This window comes from Acomys minous (assembly GCF_964271855.1).
Source record: "Acomys minous genome assembly, chromosome: 13".
NCBI lineage: Eukaryota > Metazoa > Chordata > Mammalia > Rodentia > Muridae > Acomys > Acomys minous.
In genome coordinates, this window is record NC_140495.1 from 69,806,974 (window position 1) to 69,827,239 (window position 20,266).

At 40.4% G+C, this 20,266-nt stretch overlaps 1 protein-coding gene across 4 annotated transcripts in view; it reads right to left on the minus strand.

Annotated features, from left to right (window-relative positions):
• Positions 1-20,266, minus strand: part of KCNQ5 (potassium voltage-gated channel subfamily Q member 5) — a 532,656-nt gene that overhangs the window by 79,754 nt on the left and 432,636 nt on the right. For all 4 annotated transcript variants that reach the window (XM_084753486.1, XM_084753487.1, XM_084753485.1 and 1 more), the window contains exons 6-7: positions 15,104-15,214; positions 8,657-8,752 (exon numbers count right to left, since the gene is read on the minus strand). In XM_084753486.1, coding sequence (XP_084609612.1) covers positions 8,657-8,752; positions 15,104-15,214 — 207 coding nt within the window. The remainder of the gene's footprint in view (positions 1-8,656; positions 8,753-15,103; positions 15,215-20,266) is intronic.

Below are 20,266 nucleotides of genomic sequence, written 5' to 3' on the forward strand. Positions count from 1 at the left end.
AGGAAAATTAACAAAACACAGATATATTGCTATTATTGTCAATTTTGGTCATTGGAGACAAAGTCTCACCACTGTAGCATAAGCTGGCCTTGACATGTGATGATTGCCAGCCTCAGCCTCCTAAGTGCTGAGGCTACAAGCTGGACTTAATGAATTTGTTTCTGTTGCAGTGAGGACCGCCGGTCCTCAATGGGTGGGAAAGTAAGATGCTTACTTTAATTAAACAGTTTCCATAGAGGCATGAGGCATATATAAGATCAGGACTCTGAAAGTAAGACTTTTGTACAACTAGACACAATTGGCAGTACTGTGTCATTGAACACTAGTGGAAAAATGCATAACAATACATCAAACAAGACGCAGGTGACAGATATCACCTGTTATGTGACACAAACCATTGGGGAAAAATAGAGCCTGAAGAATTGAAGGCTTGTCTTACAATATAACCTAGTTTCTTGATTTTTTTAAATCAAATTGTGCTCAACAGCTGGGCTCTTAGTCCCATCTTCTCTTGTAAAAAAAATTATCTTGTAAGTGAGACACACTGAAGGGTCAATTGACATTCTAGAGATGAGATTAGTTAATGGGCATCATGGAAGTGGAGAGTGTGGACTGTACTATTCTCTTGTGTTTCAGAATATCTGATCACACTGTGAACCCTGAAATTGTGTTATTTATTGGAAAAACCTGTTTCTAGTTGTGGCTCAGTCATTGCACCAAACCTCTAATCCAAAGCTCTCTGCTTGAAATTTGTAAGCAAGATTAATAAAGTCAACCCAAGGTTAAGAGGCAAAGTAAGCACCCAGTTGACAGGGCATAAACATAGGAAAAAAAATCCTAGAGAGAATAAGAAGTCAGGAAGACAGATGGAGATGCACAGAAAATAGAAGGAAGGGACATTCAGTTGGAGGGATTTTTTTGTTCTTGTTTTTGTTTTTGAGGTGGCAGGGGAAAGAGCTCTCTCATTTTTCTTTTGGATGTTGGCTGAGGAGGAAGGTCACCTGGATGCTTTCTCTGCCTCTCTGAGCTAGGAGGCTTTCACCCCTGTATCTGGCTCCCATGTTTTTATTGGTAAAAATCGAACCTTTGAGATTTTGTTAAAAACAACATTTTGCACCCACCAAAGGTCCCCAGATGTAAAGGTAACTTTTATTTGCCTGATTTAAATGTTTTGGATGCTTACTGTCTCTGTAAAATCTAATTTAAGCCTAGTATGTTTTCAGACTTTGAGACGTACTGCTGAATAAGCTCACCCTTTCTAGCTCTTCTTGACCTCTGGTTAGCTGATTCAGCATAGCTGTTTTGTCTCAAACTCCTCTTCAAGCTGACTGATTCAAACTGGCCTCTCTCACTTCTGACTGAACGGCTCTGCTTGGCCTTATACTAACGATGGCAATATGTCCTAATTTTCTGGCTCATACTCTAGCTTGTTCTGTCTTCACTTGTATTTAGCTTGTTCTCTCTTCAACCTCTCTCTGTAAAACTATCCTAGTAAAAACTGCCTCTTAATTCCATGAAATGAACTGCCAGGAACTCAATCTCAGAGGCTTATATAACATATAGTATATAATAAATATATAATATATAATATAGGAGCATTTCCTCCTTTCCTTTCCCATGTCCATACCCTTCCACATATCCATCCTTGCTTTCTTTCAAATCCATGGTCTCTTTTATTAATTGTGGTTACATGGATATATGAATATATATATATACATATATATATGTATGTGCACATATTTTCTAAACACAGCCTACACAGTCTGTATATGTTACTTATACATGTGTTTTCCACATACTTCTGTATTCTTAGTAACTTCCTCCTGCCCTTGAGTTCTACTAATTGCCTCTAACAATTCAAATTCAAGTCCCCATTCATATGCCCCAGTACCCGATGTTCCTGTATTTAAAGCCCAAATCACACAGTATAAAATAAAATAGCTCCCTCCAGAGATCCCTGTGGATCCAAATTAACCAATTTACATGGCATATGTAACTGCATAGGACAAGTTAACAGAAAGCAAATGAAAGCCAAACTTCCTATTCATTGGGCGATTCTGGCAGCGTAGTCTAGAGCTGAAAGTACAAAACCCACAGAGCTCTTTGCATTGGGAGTGTTCAGCGCATATTGTTTGAAGCAGCACACATATAACTAGTTTGACTCTTTCTAAAATTAGCTCAGAAAATTTCAGCTGACCATCCTAAGGTGGACTAACTGAGGTTACATTTTCAAAGTGCATGTTTTAAAATATTAACCCTGAAAGGTCCAGCATGTCAACTAGCAATCATGGGCCCTTTCACACTCTTCAATTTGTATATAACTTCTATCTTAGTAATGGATATAATAAAAACACCTTGCATTATGACATCTTCAAGCATGCATACCAAGTGCTTGGCTCGTGTTTAGCCTCCCATCACCCTCTCTTGTTTCCTCTGGCCTATCCCAAAACTCCTCTCTTCTTCTTAATAGTCCCTTATTTTACTTTTATGATATAAATATATTTATTTAAATATAGGCTCTCCTTGCAGTATGTCTTATTGTGCTTAACTGGATGATATTTTTGTCCCGTTCTTTTTCCTGAAATTGGCACAATCCTTGTCCTCATGGATGAACAAAATTCCATCCTGTGTATATACATATTTATGTATATATGTTATATATGTACATACATCTCTTTTTCCTTATTCATTCATCTGTTGACGGGTACTAGGTTGGCTGTGCATCTTGCCTATTGTGTATCACATGCAACAAACATGGACGTGCAAACATCTCTGATGTGCTGATTTAGGTTCTTTCAGGTATACACCCACAGGTGAGTCAGCGGATCATAATGAAGTTGTTCTTTCTACTTTTAAGAAGCGTTACCTTTACAGTTTATGTTCTTTTCTTTCTTTCCTTCCTTCCTTTTTTTTTTTTTTTTTTTTTTTTTTTTGGTTTTGTGAGATAAGGTTTTTCTGTGCAGCCTTGGCTGTCCTTAACTCACTTGGTAGACCAGGCTGGCCTTGAACTCACAGTGATCCACCTGCCTCTGCTTCTGGAGTGCTGGGATTAAAGGCGTGGGCCACCATGCCTGGCTTTATGTTCCTATTTCAATTTTTGGCAGTATTAACTAATTTTGGATTACAGAAGACAAGTAAAATAGCCCACTCACATCCTATCTTTGTTTTCTTTCATCCTGCCAGCATTTTTATATCTCAACTTTTGGATATTAGCGCTTGCATTTTTTATATATCTCACAGCATAGCTTCCAGTTTGCTAATGTAAAAATGTCAATATACTTCAGTTTTGTGTGTATGTATGTGTGTGTGTATGTGTGTGTGTGTGTATGTGTGTGTGTGTGTGTGTGTGTGTGTGTGTGTGTGTGTGTGTGTGTGTATGTTGGGCCCAGGAGTATTCAGTTTGACTAACTACTAAATGCTACTACTTTTCTTCTCATTCATATATAAATGTAACAATATATACATATTGCTTTATTTACAGTTATGATTTCATTGTTCCATTTTGTGGTTTGATTTTATTGACTATTACAAAGTTATGGCATTCCTGATCTTTCCAAAAGAAACAGAAGATCCCTGTGAGTCAAATGCATAACAGACTCTATCAGCTCCACGTACATTTGTTTGTACCCTTTGAGTACTCTCCACTAGTGTGCCCAGCTCTTGCTCACTCTGCTGGTATCCCTGCATCTCACTTGAGAAAATGCCTCTATCAGGTAGCACGTGGGCCAGTCTGCAGGGCACTTTTAAAAATTAATGAGTGCTATGGAAGGTCCCATCCCACTGTGAGTGATGCCACCGCTGGGCAGGTGGTCTTGGGAGTCATAAGAAAGCAGGCTGAGCACGCCATGGGGAGCCATCCAGTAGTTGGCACTCCTGCATGGCCTGTGTTTCAGTTCCTGACTTCATGTTCTTGCCCTGAGGTTCCTAGATGGTGTGATAAGCACATGTGAGTCAAATAAAGCCTTTCCTCCCCAAGTTGCCTTTGGTCATGGTGTTCTATCACAGCATAAGGAAGCAACTAGGACCATAGGTTAATTTTGGGGCTCTTGACTGTTTCTAGACATTTTTCCATTGTTTTCGTACTCCACAAATGGTTTGGTTTGGTGCAGAGGGCTGGGTTGCAAGTAGTTTTTCTTCCTAACGAGTCTGTTCCCATGAGTTCTTAGTGTTGAGTTTCTAGACAGATCTCCAGTGTCAGTTGATTCTTCACCCTCTGGATATGCTCAGCTCAGAAAGCATTTAAGATGCCTGATTTTTCAAGCGTTCTGATGGCTTTCTGTGATAATCTTGGTATGAAGTCTTTGGCTCATAGTGCAGGCATTTGGTGGAGTGTTTTACTGACGCCACTACTGCTTTTTGGGTCTAGAGAAGCACAGGGTGCTTTTTTCCTGGTAAAAACCCTCTCCTTAGTTTCCCTGTACGCTGTTCGAGGTACCTGTGTTAGTTGAGTCTTGAACCTCAACAAAACGTTGAGGTTCTTCTTTTGATTTTCTTTCTCTCTTGCCTTTTAATTGCTCTTTCTGAGATACTGTTACAATCCCGTGTTTCCTTCCATTTTATTTTCTGCTTTTGTATTTTTATATCTAGGATCTGGTTTTTGGAATCTGTTCTCTGAGTGAAGGGGTGAGAAAGCATCAACTAATATAACTGGATGGCGGAGTGAAGACCAAGCATGTTAGTTCAGCAGACAAAGATAACCCTTCAATATGCAGTTTGCCTTCTTTGGAGTTAGATATCTTAATGGCAACCAGATCATCTGCCAGCTACTCTCTCACTGGTCTGTCAGGGCTGAATATCTTTAATTTTTATTTATTTATTTATTTTTAGTATTAGTCCACATTGAACTGCTTCAGTCTCTCTAGAATAAAGACTTTTATGGACTTCTGATGAATTTGTTGGTGTCTACCCAAAATCTCAATAATGTCTGTGGAGGGCACAGCCCTATCCCTGATCTGCTCCAAGGCTCAGGAAACACTGAAGAAATGGGGCCAGAAAGAATGGAAGAGCCAGAAGATGGGGAGGAGGGCTGTGAAATATTGTGTTTTGGACATGACATGACCAAGGCAGTCATGAGCTCATAGCAACTGGGATTTCATGCAGAAGATCAAACTGCTTAAAAGTTCCAGCGTGGGTAGCACAGGAGATCCAATTTTCTCTGGGTGGATGGCGCTAGGATCCCAGTGGATGACCTGATGCTCAGGCACAAATACACAGCACTAATTGGACTCAGTGGGTTGTTAAAAAAAAATGTTGGGAGGGATATGTGTTGGTGGGGAGCAGGATGAGTAGGAAGAAGGATGTGGGAGTGGATATAACCAAGATACATTGTATACATGTATGAAAAATTCCAGAAATAAAGTTAAGGACCACTGGACTTAGACTCGGACAGCAAAGATTTAGACTTAACTCAGAATAGGCTGTCTTGACGATCAAGTGAAATAACGTGTTGGAAGGACTCTGCACACTAAAAGAGACTCTGTGAGTCTTAGACATTATTAATAAAAGTTGTGACATTTGGGCAGGTATTCAGAATGTCACCAAGAGCTGATTTCTTTTCCCAGACTGCTTTATACAAAAAGTTAATTTAAGTGAATCACACAAAGATATTGACACAGTTAAGTTTGCTGTGAGCTCCTAGGCTTTTAAACTTTTTTCCCCTCTAAATCCTTGAGATGCTGGCTAATTTAGTTCTTTCACAACCAAATGACAAAGCAATTTGCGCATCTCACTTGCTTTGGTGGCAAGAGCGTGGCTCAGCCTTAACACAAATGAAATGGCATTCGGTCTTTATGCTATGTATATTCAGTCAGGTTTGTGGGGGTAAGAAATGAAAGGATCAGCAGATAAAGCTTGCTTTTCAACCTAATCTTTCCTTTAAAAAAATTCACCTTTAAATTAAAAAATAGATTTCTACAATGTCAAACTAAAGCCTAGCCCCCTGGATAATGTTCAAAGACTATACAAAGGAGATTTAATGAACAAGTGAATATTATGTTATTCCTATGCAGCATAAATAAATAAATTTCACTGGGAATGAGCTGGCAGCCACTTCCTAAATTATCAAATTCAGTATTTGGTTCCTGAAACTAAGTATAGATTTTAACCTCTTCAGCCTCTTAAGTCTTAAAGTTTGTGCTCTTTTCTGTCACACAGAGTTTGGAATTTTGAGTGAAATTAACAATTTCACTCTATTATTACTTTCATTTATTAAATGTTCACTTGCTAATCACAAAGTACGCTACATAATCAAGTTGCGTGAATTGGAGCTCAAGGCCTCTGAGCTAAACTGTTCAGTTGATATCCACAGCATTTTAGGTTGTCTTACTTTGATGATAGACATAGAAATTCCACTTCTTTAATGGTTTGCTTCAGGGAAAACGATTTGTTCTGAAGTCCAGCTGGAAACTGTTCCTCACATTTTAGTAATTGATAAGGACATAGCGGCTGAGAAAAGTCCTTGCTACGATTCTTGAAGGTATGTCCCGTGCACCACTTAAAGGTACTGAACACTTGACGTGTCCAGTTCCACCATAGAACTCAGTTTTTAATCTCTAATTCACTTAGCTTTAAATACTGGCCTAGTGCTAGTGGTTCTTGGGTTGGCAGCACAGCTCTCAATCACCACGGTGGATGCTCCCAGGAGACTTTTGCAAGGATTTGCTTTCCAACAGAGCAGCTCACGTTCTAGGAGGTTTACTATCTGGGAGATGTTTTATTGGTTCTATACAGATATAGGGCTTGCTGCTCAGTGAAATGCTGGGAGCTCCTTGAACAAGTTGTGGACTCACAGGTTGGAGAACTGTTCTAGAGTGAAGGAAAATTGAAGGCAAAGAGAAATAACCCATAGGAATCTGAAAGCAGGCACTTTGGCGAGAAGAGGAAGGGCGGTGCGTAGCTGTGTGCCTGCACGCGTGTACTTCGAGCATTATGCTGTTAGCTTCAATCCTGGAGATTCAACCCAGGGCCTCATGCAGGCTAGAGAAGAGCTCACCATTGAACTACATTCCCAGCTCCTGGCCAAGGAGCTTCAGCTTTTATTAATCATTTGTGATTAAAAAACACTTTCATTCTTTTATTTTTATGTGTATGGGTATTTTGCCTGCATGGATGTCTATGTACCATGTGCATGCCTGATGCCTAAGAGGCCAGAGGAAGCTAGAATTACAGGTAGACATGACCTATCATGGAGGTGGTGGGAATTGAACCAGGGTCCTCTGGAATAACAGCCAGCAATCTTCAGTGCTGAGCCATATCTCCATCCCTCATTTATTTATCTTTTATTTTGTTTTACTTTTGTTTTTGTTTTGTTTTGTTGTTTTTGTTTTTGTTTTTGTTTTTTTGAGACAGGGTTTCTCTGTGTAGTCCTAGCTGTCCTGGAACTCATTATGTAGACTAAGCTGGCCTTTAACTTACAGAGATCTGCATGCCTCTTAGACCCGGGATGAAGTCAGCCACTGCCTGACTTTTATTTACTTTTCAAACCCTTGAAACAATAATGATAATCAATGGTTTGCCTTGGAATTCTTGTCCAATGGTCCATTTCTTGCCAACAGTTGTAAAATAGTATTGTGTTTGAAACTAGTGCCCTTATTTGGTCATTAGATACATATTTCCTTCAAGATATAATTAAGCCACACACTTCCTGTCATAGCTTCTTTTCTGTTGGAAGGACCATATGCGACATACATGGGCCAAGGCAAGTGGGATGGTTGGTTCACTGTGGTTAAACTGAGGAGTTTAGCCACTCAGCCCTGAGAGCTAAATTAGAGCGATGTGCTTGCTAGAGCCACATCTAAACAGGTCTCCTAGAGTATCATATACACATAACAGCATCCCCAGGTTCAAACTCTGGAGTTTCAACTACTTGCCAGGAAGAGAGATAACTTTAGACTGTAGGACTGTTGTGTCGACTGCGCAATGCTAACTTCATATCATTGATCTAGAAAAAGAATACTCTGTAGTTCTTAACCTGGTTTCATTCCCAAAAGACCTGGAAGACACGCATAACTCTGCAGTATACCGCTAATGCAGATCCAAAAACATATTTTAGAATAATGTCACAAATCCTGGGTTATCGAATAGAACGTTAAATGCAAACACAAAACTTGTATCATGAACTAGCTTCAAACAATATGCTTATTAACTAATATTCTCAAACATTAATGCACTTCAGGCCATCTCCCTACATGTGTTGAAAGCAATTCCATAGACACTAAACCTCAACTTTTTAAACACGTGTCTTCTTTGCAATAGTAGCATATAATGGGCTAGAGAAAGTCACAGGAATGCCAGGAATGGTGCTGGATTCTGCTTCATCACTTAATGACCAATTATGTTTCCCATGGTGTGTGATTCATAAAATACATTAGGTCCTTCCAGGAGTGACACAGCTGGTGACCTCTGCACAGTGTTGCGGGTACTGGTTAATTAATCTAAACAACACAGAGACCATTTTCTGAAAAATACACTTTGTTGTTGTTATTTGGGAATAACACCTGCTCAAATTTGAGACAGTTCATTAAACTTTGATTGGATTTTACTTTTTAAAACAAAACAGAAAGTAGCCCTAGGAGGCAATGAACCGCAGCGGCTGGAAAATGACCCAACACGTTCTTCCGGAGACAGACGTTGCCGTCTACCTACCACTGCCATTTACCTGAATGAGGTTGGCAGCTGGGTTCCTTCTTTTCTCAAAATGTTTCTGGCGGTGCTGCTCCTGGACTTTCAATGCAAAACCTGAGCCAAGAATGCCCTGGAACAAAATGCAAAGTAATAGCATTTTAAAGAACAAAATTCTTAAACATTTCTAAAGTACATCTACATAAAAGACAATTGGTATGTAATCTGTTGGTAATAACCGTATTACTTATTTAAAAAAAAAAACCACTGTTAATCTTTGTTAAAGCACTGTCAGGGAATGGTGAGCTGTTGGGCAATAAATCCTGCCTAGAGATAATCAGTCTTGTTCTGTAGTAAATCAACTGGGCATTATCATCAATTGATTTCAGGTATCATTGGAAGCATCATATTCAGAATAGAAGTGATCATGACATTCAGGCGAGTGCTCTGAAGTGGTAGAGTTTAGTTGTATGGATTGTGCTTTTGACAGGGCTGGGTTTTGAGTTTGGGAGATTTCAAGTCTTGCTGTTGTAGATATGGCCCTCCTTTTTTTTTTTTTTTTAAAGATTTATTTATTTATTATTATGTATTCAGTGCTCTGCCTGCGTGTACATCTGCAGGCCAGAAGAGGGCATCGGATCACATTATAGATGGTTGTGAGCCCCCATGTGGTTGCTGGGAATTGAACTCAGGACCTCTGGAAGAGCAGCCAGTGCTCTTAACCACTGAGCCATCTCTCCAGCCTATGGTCCTTTTTCCTTTTTTTTTTTAAAACACTGTCGGGACTCTGGGATTGCATATGCATCATGTACAAAATCCAGAAAAATGGAGGGTGCAGATCTATTCCAGCTGTAGCCTCTGAAGAGAGGCTCTCAGGTTTGGAGCTGGAGTTTTTGCCTGTCTTTGTGACAAAAACAAGAGCATGGCTCATTGACAGACCCATCCCTGTTTTCCTCAGTTCTAATCTGGTACTTTCAGCACGTAATTTGTATGGTTTTTTTGTTTGTTTTGGCTCACCAATTTGGATTTTGGGGTTAGTAAGATTAATATATCCTCCTTTGTTTATGTCAGTTTTTGTTTTGTTTTCTTCTTTTCAATGTTATTTTAGTTTAAATTATGTGTATATGTGAATGTGTGTGTGTGTGTGTATGTGTGTGTGTGTGTGTGTGTGTGTGTGTGTGTACACTGATAAGAGGATTCCAGAACATAGAGTCAGATAGCCTGGAACTGGATATAAGAGTGATTGCAAGGTGCTCAGTATGGGTGATGGTAGCTGAACCCAGGTCTTCTACAAGAGCGGCATATGCTCAACTGGCGAGCCATCTCTGGTCCCAAATGTTTTGTTGTTGCTAGTTTGATTTCCTTTTGCTTATTGTCTGGAACTGCAAAAAAAATCTGTCTCTTTGATGGTTACTTCTCTTTTCCGTTTCTTTAGGTCTGATGTTTGTGAAACCCAGATGCCTTTTGTCTCAACCTTGGGTTCACATTCAGAGCTTGCTACATTCAGTCTTTGGGCTGGGTCTGTGTTCTTGACTTCATTAGTATGATGCTGGGAGCGCCAATGCTTTCAAGTCTGTGGATTTTACTTGCTAGCTATAAATTATTAGCCTTTTATTAAACTTCAAGGAGTCTAACCCTTAGGTTAGAGATGGGCATCTTCTTAGCTAGTATCATCAGCAGGTAAGAAATGCCCACTTCTCATTTGCTCAAAGGTGACACCTTTTGGAGAAGTGGTGGCTTTTTAAATTTTATTTTATCTCTAGAAGGTATTAAATATTGGCCAACTTGGCTGAGATATTTTTAGGCACTAGATAACCTTTGACCTTCCATCTTACCTTGAGATTTCACAGTTCTTGGTGGCAAGAACCAGGCAACTAATGCAATCATGTATAAAATACAGGATGGCAAAATACTGTTTGCTGCTAGTTGTAGTGCCTTCCTCTCTTATTAATTAGAATAAATGACAATGCCCTGAATTAAGTCATGGGCCCCCTTTTCTCTCTTTCAGTGCAGGTCTTCTACTATGCAATATCTCCACATCATACAAATTGTGATTACATAAGCCAAGCTTTAGAAGACCTGCTTTATATGGTCTTGTTTATAGCTTTAAGCAATATTTCTCCACTTGGTATCAGAAATGCTCTTCCCTTCTAAATCCAGGTCAACTCTAGTCACTTAGAACTGCTTTTGTTGTTGTTAAATGAGACTATTTGGGGAAAGATCGAATGATTTTTCTTCTAACTTCATTTCCCATTAAGTATAAATATGTAGGAGAAAACACAAAGTATCTTTATGATATATGTAAAAAAAAATCTATGTTTTATATAGAGAGTTCTGCTGTCAAGGTAAGATGGGAAACCATGGTCACTGAGTTCCTGAGCTGTGAGAACCCCAAAGAGGAAAGGCTCACCATCCTCTTTTGCCTTTCTATGGTGGGTTTGACTAAGACTGGCTCCCAGAGGTTCATCGTAGTCATTAGGGAGTGGCACTATTTGAGAAGGATGAGGAGGTGTGGCCTTGTTGGATGAACTGTATCACTGGTGCGGGATTTGAGCTTTAAAAAGCCCATGCCAAATGCAGACTCCCTTTCTCTCTGCTTGTGGATCAGGATGTAGCTCTCAGCTACTGTTCCAGGGTCTTGGAAGATAAGAAGGTTGAGAGCAAAGCAGAAGAGGATGAAAACCTGGCATGTTAGGTTTCAGTAGGAAGCAAAGACTCCACTGGGTCTTTTTTTTTTCCTTTCTTTCTTTCTTTCTTTTTTTAATTTGGTTAAGCTTCTGTTGTTCTGGTTAGCTGGGGCTGATGAATCAGCTGTGATTCACAAGAGACCAGGATCACTAAGGCAAAACCATTGCTCGGACAGTGGATGCTGGTCAGCTGGGACTGAAGAGTCAGTTGTGATTCAGAAGAACGCAGGATCATTGATGCGAAGTCTTATGGGAAGTGTTTCCTCAGAGTCAACACACAGGGGCTGGATTCCAGAGGTGGCCAAGGTTGTACCTCATCCTGGTAGCTGAACTTGGTAATGTAAGAGTCACCCAGGTGGTGCTGGTTTTGAGGGCATGAAGAGGTCATGGAGAGCAGCTGAGGCTTGCCACCATGTGGCAGGGATGGAGTACCTAAAGAGAGGCCAGGAGCGGCTATTCCTTGGTGAACCTGCAGCCCAGTTGTAGCAAGAGACTCCAGTGTTTTGGAGATGTTAGTACTATGGGGGTGAGCACCGAGAACAGCAGTAGCCATGGAGTGAGTCTGTCGGACCCTAAAAGACAAGCTGTGTGTGCTGTCGAGGGCAGAGTTGGAGAAGTGGCCCAAGTCCATTGGAGGAGCCCAGAAGATCCTGAGTGAATCCCACATATTGGCTAAGGAGTTATTTACACAGGTAGAGTTTGGTTTTGCTTTGTTCAGATTGTGACTATGCCCTAGTTCTTCCATCTTGAGGTAAGGATGTATTTAATTTATTTTTTATTCTATACACACCTATGGTTGAGAAACGTTGGATTAAAAAAATGACTTTGGGCTTTTTTTTTTTTTATAAAGAGACTGAAGTTTTAAAGTGTTTGAATTTGCACGACTGTGGAACTTTTAAGTTTGGAAATATTTTACATTGGGATATTAATGCTAATATACAATATTGGGGGTGAACAAGAAAGGAAAGGTTGTGGCCTAACAGTGATTGTTTTGTGTATCAAGGTGACAAGGGGTCAATTGAATAGCTGAGTAGTTTTATGTCAACTTAACACAAGCTAAAGTCATCTGAGAGGAGGGAACTTCAGTTAATCAGGCTTCCCAAATATGAGGTTATAGGGAAGCAAGCCAGGTAGCAGCACCCCACCTCAGCCTTTACATCACCTCTGGCCTCCAGGTTCCTGCCTTGCTGGAGTTCCTGCCCTCCATGCCTTTGTTTGTTTGTTTGTGTTTTGTTTTTGTTTTTGTTTTCTGAGACAAGGTTTCTTCAGGTAGCCCTGGATGTCCTGGCACTCTCTCTGTAGACGAGGCTGGCCTCCACCTCAGAGATTCACCTGCCTCTGCCTTCTGACTGCTGGGAGTGTAAGCTTGTGCTACCACTGCCAGGAACCCTCCTTGCTTTTGATGAACTGTTACATAGAACTGTGAATGAAATAAACACATTCCCTTTCAAGTTGCTTTCAGTCCTGGTGTTTCATCACAGCCATAGTAACCCTAACTAGGATACTTTCCTGGCACAATACTGATGCACTCTCCAAAATTTTAATCAGGCACCTCTGTTGGCTGGCAGCTATAGAGAACAAAGTGACAACTCAGCATCTATCCTGAGAACGCAGTAAAACATTTCACAGTAAAGGCTTCTCTTTTTTGGCATTGTTCAAAAGGCTATGTTCAGCGTAAGCACATTTTACCAATTTCTAACATAGGTTAATTTAATTTGTATATGAAAATGGCAATCACTTTATTGGAAACATTTCCATGAATGACTATTTAGTCTCTGACCTGTAACCTAACACAACATCATAGCTTCACTTCCCTGTAATGGCTCAGAGTTTCATTATAGGATCCTTGCATTTCACAGTGGGACATCCTGACCCTGACTCTACCTGACCCCAAGTCTTCACACATTTTGAACACTGATCCCTTCTTGCTTATTGCCAAATTTCATTTCCTGCCCTGGCTGTTAGGCTCCCAATATCTCTTCCTGTGCAGTGTTGGTCCTGCTGGACTCGATTGTCTATTTTAACAGTCCATTTATCTCTGTGACTTCAGGGCAAACATAAACATAAAACAGCAAGGATTTCGTGCCATTGCTTTCAGGGAAGAAAACCCAGGCTACATTTGACTGTTTCCAAAGGTATTTTTTTTTTTAGTGGAAAACCTGATGATTGATCCTTTCTCTGTTCTTTTCTGAATTGTTGGCACAGCTGTAAAAGCTGACTTTATGCTGGGTGTGGTGGCCTGGTCTGTAGTTCAAGGCAGCGAGGGCTACATGGAGAAACCCTAGCTCAAAAACAAAACACAACAACAAAAAGAGTTTACTTAGCATATGGAAGATTCTGACCCCCATTTGTCTTATTACCACTTTGCATCAGGAAAAAATGTATTTTTATAGCCTTACAAATGAAGGAGAGTTTTTAGTTTTCTTCATAGTAATCACTTGATTTACATTATCACATTATTCATCCCACTATGTATTTGGACTCATTAATTCGTCTTCCACTATTTTAGCGAAGAAACACACTAAAACAAAAATGAAAACAAAACAAAACAAAAAACGAACCCCCCCAAACCAGAACCAAAACCAAAACCAAAGCATCACTGAGCTGCGTTTACCCCAATTCATATGTTGCCTGCACTTTAGCATGTGAGTTATTTGAAGATAGGACCCTCAGCAGAGGCAATCAAGTCAGATGAAGTCATTAGGATGGGCCCGAATCGTACAAATCATGTCCTTATAAGATAAATAAATTTGGATATAAGTGTTGTAAAGACGCACATAGCTCTCTACCTCAAGTTAGTGACAGATGTTACTCATACTGAGGTGTAATGCCCAAGTTTCTGTGTTGCTGGTGCAGTGTCTTTGCCATGGTTTTGAGTGGTCTGTGCTTGAAGCACCTGGCCTGTGGAAAGCTGGGACCTAAGTGTGGCAAGGACAAGAGTGCCTGCAGAGGCCATTTACAGTCAAAGAGCAAGCACTGTGAAGTCCAGTCTGTGGTACTGAAAATCCCCATCTGACCTCTGCGCGCTCAGCTTTTTCTGGCTTGCGCTCGACAGAGGTTGCACATGGCATGGCCTGCTGCCTGGAGCAACGATGAGACTATTTTTCTTAGGCACACCTGTTGTGGCTGGACCCTCACTTCTTACTGTTGATGCCCTGGTGCCAAGCTCCATCTAAGATGGAGGAGCCAAATATGATGTCCAGAGGGTAGAGGCAAATTGTAATGTCATGTCCAACTGCCTTTAAAGAAACAAGAGGCTAAAATTATCAGGAAGTCAAGTTTCGTCCACTGAAAAGAAAGTAGTCAGGAGCCTGGAGGAAGAAGATAAATGTGTCTTCATTCTGACAAAATGCAGAAACTTCTCATTACGGGAAAAAAAAATCAATGGCTTTGACACAGGAATAAATCATCTGACACATTTACAACACTTGAGGTCAGATGCTTTTCATTCAAGGAGGAAAGAACTCCTGTGTACATCCATCTTTTCATTTGTGTACATTATAAGTCAAACTGGAGTAATCTGTTTAAATGATGCCATCTTTAAATCTTTATAATCATTTAAAATGTATTAATGGCAGGCTGATTGAAATAGTCTAAATTTTTTGTTTATACAGATCTAGCTGATATCGAAAACTCAGGATCATATTTTGTACATCACCTACCTGAATACATTTTTTAAAAAGTCAACATTTATTAGAACAATAGTATCAGTCAATGAAATAGATCCGCTCTTCAGAGCACTGATGTGTGAGGGCTCGCCCCAATGGAGGCTGATTTATTGTTGCAAAGATACTCACAGCAGGGAGTGCAAAGAAAGAAATGCCAAGGAGTGCGAACCCTGCAGACAGCAATCTTCCCAGCCAAGTTAGGGGCGTTTTGTCTCCATAGCCAATGGTTGTCAGTGTAATCTAGAAACAAAGTCAATAGAACATCCAGCTTAAGTACTTGAGAAGGAAGTTAGGCCCCAGGAACAGGGGGCAAAACAGTATTTCCACTAAGTCACGACGCACATTCTGTCACTGAGCTTTCGGTTCCCATGACGCAAAACAGAACTTCTGTTTGTTGAAGGGAAGGAATAACCTGCATATTTGGTTATTCTCTAGCTTGCCTATGTGTATTCAAAGGAAAGTTATTTGGGTCAGAAGATCATAATCCCTGATGTGGAAGAGATAGCTCTGTGGATTTATGAGCTAGGACCTCAAACAATAATTTATTCTAACGAAGACTGTTCATCAATGGCATTTTCTTAAAGCCTCATGTGCTCAAGGTATGTTTTGTGATTTGTAGTGGAACAAAAATGAAAGGCATATAGTTCTTGTCCTGCGATAATTATGGCATTGGAAGGGAGGCATGATCTATACAAACAACTAAGACAAGAAATAGAGGTGTACAAGAATTCTACTGGTGTGTTTGCCTGTGTTTGTGTGTGTGTGTGTGTGAATGTGTGTGTGCACGTGCATGTGTGTTTGAGTATGTCTATATAGGTGTATGTGTGTATGTGTATAATCTGTAGTTTTTCAGTCAAAAAATTGTGTCATGAGAAAACAGTAAATCTTTCAATTCTTCATTTCTAATCTGAGTACATTTTATTTTTCTTCTTCACCTAATTGTTCCGGAAATGATTTCCCATACTATCTTTAATTTTTTAACTTTAAAATTTACCATATTTTCAATGATAAAAAAGGATTTTGTTTCAATTGGGTGCTCATGCACGTATTTGGATATATGCTAGTGAGTGCAGTGCCAACAAAGGCCAGAGACTATAGTCCCCTTCTAGGCTGGAGCCATGGGTAGTGGTGAGTCACCTGATGTTGGTATTAGGAACTGAATTTGGGTCCTCTGGAGCACTAAACCATCTTGGCCATCAAAACATCACTCTATCAAGTTTTCTAAATATAATCGGTTTATCTGAAATAATCTGGGCATGAAATGACAAATATCACATTCTGTTTTCCTTTTTAAATTTTTTTCTTTTAAATTTGAGATAATAATATGATTACATCATTTCCTTTTCCCTTTTCTCTCTCTAACCCTTCTACATACCTCCTTTTGCCCTCTTTCACATTTATAGCTTCTTTTTCATTAGTTGGTGCTGCATATACATGTGTATATGTGCACACTCATATATTTCTACGTACATAAGTACAACCTGCTCAGTCAGTATAAAGTTGCTTATATGTGTGTTTCTAGGGCGGACCATTTGGTACTGGATAAGCAGTTGATGTGTTCTTCCCGGGGGAAGACTACGTCTCCTGTCCTCAGCAGCCCTCAGTTGTCTGTAGTTCTTTCTGTAGGGTTGAGGCCACCTGGGCTTTCTCCTATCACGTTGGCAAATCTGTTCCCATCGTCATTCAGCTCACATTTAAGCAGTCATGTTGGTAAGATTTTTATGGGTGTATCTTCCAGCATTCCTAGGTCACACAATCTCACAGCAAACTCCTTGTTCATCTGGCTCTTACAATCTTTCTACATCCTCTTCTGCAATGTTCCTTATGGAATTCCTGTTATATTCCCTCCCATTGTAGTCAGAATCCCCATCATCCATTCAGTTGCTCATATCAGAAGCCTTAGGCTCATCCCAATTATTCCTTCTCCTTTCCCCCTTCACTGGACCTATCATCAAGTCCCATTGATTCTGTGTAGGAAGCTATAAATTCATCCCAATCTTCTGTTACCACTATCCCTTTGGCAGGCCAGATTGCTACTCTAGTTTCTACCTTTTCTGTTTTATTTACCCTTTTCTCTAGCTGTTTCTCTTTATAACTGAAAGACATGGCATTTTCTCACTCCCCTCTCATAAAAAAAATATTTCAATTGTTATTTGCTTGAGTTTAGAAAAAGTTCTGTGACTTCTATCCATGGTTCATATGATCTGGTCTCTTTAGAGACCATTTTTATTTCACATTTGCTGGGAGTACATTAATCACTATGGCATTCCAGCGTCTCAGACAATCTAGAATCTTGTTGATGAGTGCAAGCCTGGGTATCCTTGGTAGTGATGCTGTTCTATCAGTGAAATTCTTCTTTACCTAATCTTCCCAGGGCTCCTTACTGTCTTTTAGGTCTTCTCTCAACTATTCCTCCATGGATAAAGACTTCTCCACCCTGTCTATGAAAGCATCGCTTGTCAGCTATTTCCTGTCTGCCTGCTTCCCTCCCTCTCTTCCCCCCTTCTTCACTTCCTTACTTCTTTCTTTCCTTCTTGCTTTCATTTTTTTCTCTCTTCCATTCTGGGACGTGGTCTTGTTCCATAGCTCTCTGGCTACCTTCAAATTTGCAATCTTTCTGCCTCAGTGTCCCAAGTGATGGAATCACAGAGATACATCGCAATGGTCTGTGCGCCTTGCTTTATGATAGTACCTGAATTTATAACAAGTACTATATTCTTACCAGAAGGGGTAAAAGACTTGTTTTTTTTTTTATTATCTTCCCAACATCTAGTATGATGGTTGCTACCAATAATGGAGAACTCAGTATTTAGAAAATAATTAAAGGATATTTTCAAAATTATTGAAAAGACATGGATTGAGAAATATAGGGCAAGAACTACAGTAAGCCCCTCACTTGAGGGGATGCTTCCTAGAATGGGCTTGTACAGTGTTTTAGGAAGTGTAAAACTGAATAAGGAAAGGATAATGACTTTATGATGGGGTAGGTTACTCAAGGAGGCAGGGGACATGGAATCAAGAACACTTTTTGCAGGTGTTGGCCTAGGCAGGATGAACAGACAGTTTTTCTGTGGGAGACAATGTAGGCACAGTATGTGTGGGGATGGGAATTGGGAAAGCTCTGCCAATGCCTTTAACCACTTTGAAGAAGTTGGAAACTTCTGAAGAAAACCAGAGGCCTAAGTGAGGGGAAAGTGAGGTGTGGGAGGGCACCACGTGCAAGTCAGTAAGAGGCCTGCGGGCTGAAAAGCCCCTCCAGGGCTTCAGAGAGGTTTCTGGACTGACATCTAGCAGTCAACAGAGTCAAATTTCAGCTATATCGGTATGAGGCTCTCAAATATAGTTCGTGGTAATACCAAAACCAAAGTTGTATTTCAGTTTTGTTGCATTTTAAGCAACCATTGTTTTTATGTCAAGTAGTTTACTCTTTTTGTAATAATTTATTAGTAATAACCCATTAAGGGAATATTTTATGGTTTCATCATAGGGAAAATGTGGCAGTTCCTGGTTGGTTTGTGTTTCTCTAACATATTTTATTTTTTTTCCTGCTAAGTCAAGATTCTCAAAGAGTCGAATTCGAGCATTATAGTTAAATCTGCAGAATGGAACACACTAAAGTGGCTATGTTGTGCTTTATCCTGGTGACTTTTTTCTCTCCCACGGATGGTGATGACACTGAGGTGAAGTGTTGCAGAGTCAGAGAAAGCAGCCCAGTTGCCATTGCATTTTGATGATGAGTCAGCCCCCTGTCTGGCTTCTGAAAGAAACACGTCCAGAGCACCTGGTGGAGCCAGTAGCCGAATCTCCTCTCTCAACTAATCACTCTTCTCTGAACTCAAAGAAACTCAGGAATTTCTTGGTTGGATGCTTATGGACCTGTGGCTACCAGGCATGGGCAGGCGCAGGATGGATCTTGCAACTGGGTGGCCAATTCCTTCCCTTTTATACCAGGGAAAGACTTGGTGAGAATTACTTTTGTTCCTTTTCAAGAGTGTAGCCTTTCATGTCTGTAAGATGTAAGATGGGTCTCATCTTATAAGAACACACGGGGCATTCCTGAGAAGAAGAAAGGGTGAACGAGCAGCAGAGGGGAAAATGGGGGTGGGGTGGGGATTGAATGTGCTCACATAACGTTATATGCATGTATGTATGAAAACATCTCAACGGAACACACCTTCTCTCACAATATATTCCAGAAAAGAAAAACAAAACAAGACCAACCAAACAAAAAAAAACCCGATGAAGCTTCTAGGGTGCACTTTACAATGACAAAATGAATTTTCTTGAGGAATTCATAGTCACTTGTCTGGTTGATGTAGCTACCAATATTCTGACACAAGGGTTGATACATTCTCTAAAACAAACATTACATAGACCTGCATTGGTTTTCACGAATTCCTGGATGTTAAAGTGAAACTGCTCTCTAGGTACCATCAAGTTTTTCTAGAACAGCACAACCACACTGTGTGCACAGTTTATCTCTGCTGTCAACTTGATTGGACTTGAAATCACCTAGGAGACTGTGGCACACCACTGGGTATGTCCATGAAATTATTTTGTAAAAGTCACCTCAGGGGGAAGAACCATCTTGACTGTGGGTGGCATCATTCTGTGAGACCAAGACAAAAGAGGAAGACAACTAGATGGCAGTGAGTTCCTCTTTCTCTGCATTGGGTTCGCAATGACGTGAACCCTCTGTGGCTTTTAAGTTGGCCATGAAATGAACAGATCCTCTCTGCCACATGCTCCCACTGCTAGGATGCTCTCTTCAAAACCACCGGGTCAAGTGGTGATGGGATGACTATCCTGAAACTATGACTCCAATCCTTTGACCTTTTGAGTTGTTCAGTTACAGACGACAAGTTAACTGTAACTAGGATACTTCTTAGACACTGAAAGGTTGTGATAGTATTAGCCAGCTCACCCTTTACATGGGAGCCAAGAGACAGAGCCCTCTTGATTCTTAGCATCCTAGACTTATGCTAAACCATTAAGCATTTCTCCCTTCCAGAGACCTCCGAGCTTTGGCTGGGTCCATTAACTATTCATTTCATGTAGGTTCAGAGGTGTAGAAATGGAAGTGCCCACAGATACCAGTGGTCAGGGCATTTAGGGGACTCCTAGAGCAACAGCTTGTTTTGGGGAACCTGGCCTGGCTGCACAGGGGACTGTCAGAGGCTGTGAGGAAGTTGCAATGGACTTCAGAGTTGAGCGGGGAGATAAGGCAATTGATGTGATTTCTGGAAAACACATAATAGATTTCTAAGACCCCAGCAGTGTTTTGATGGTCTA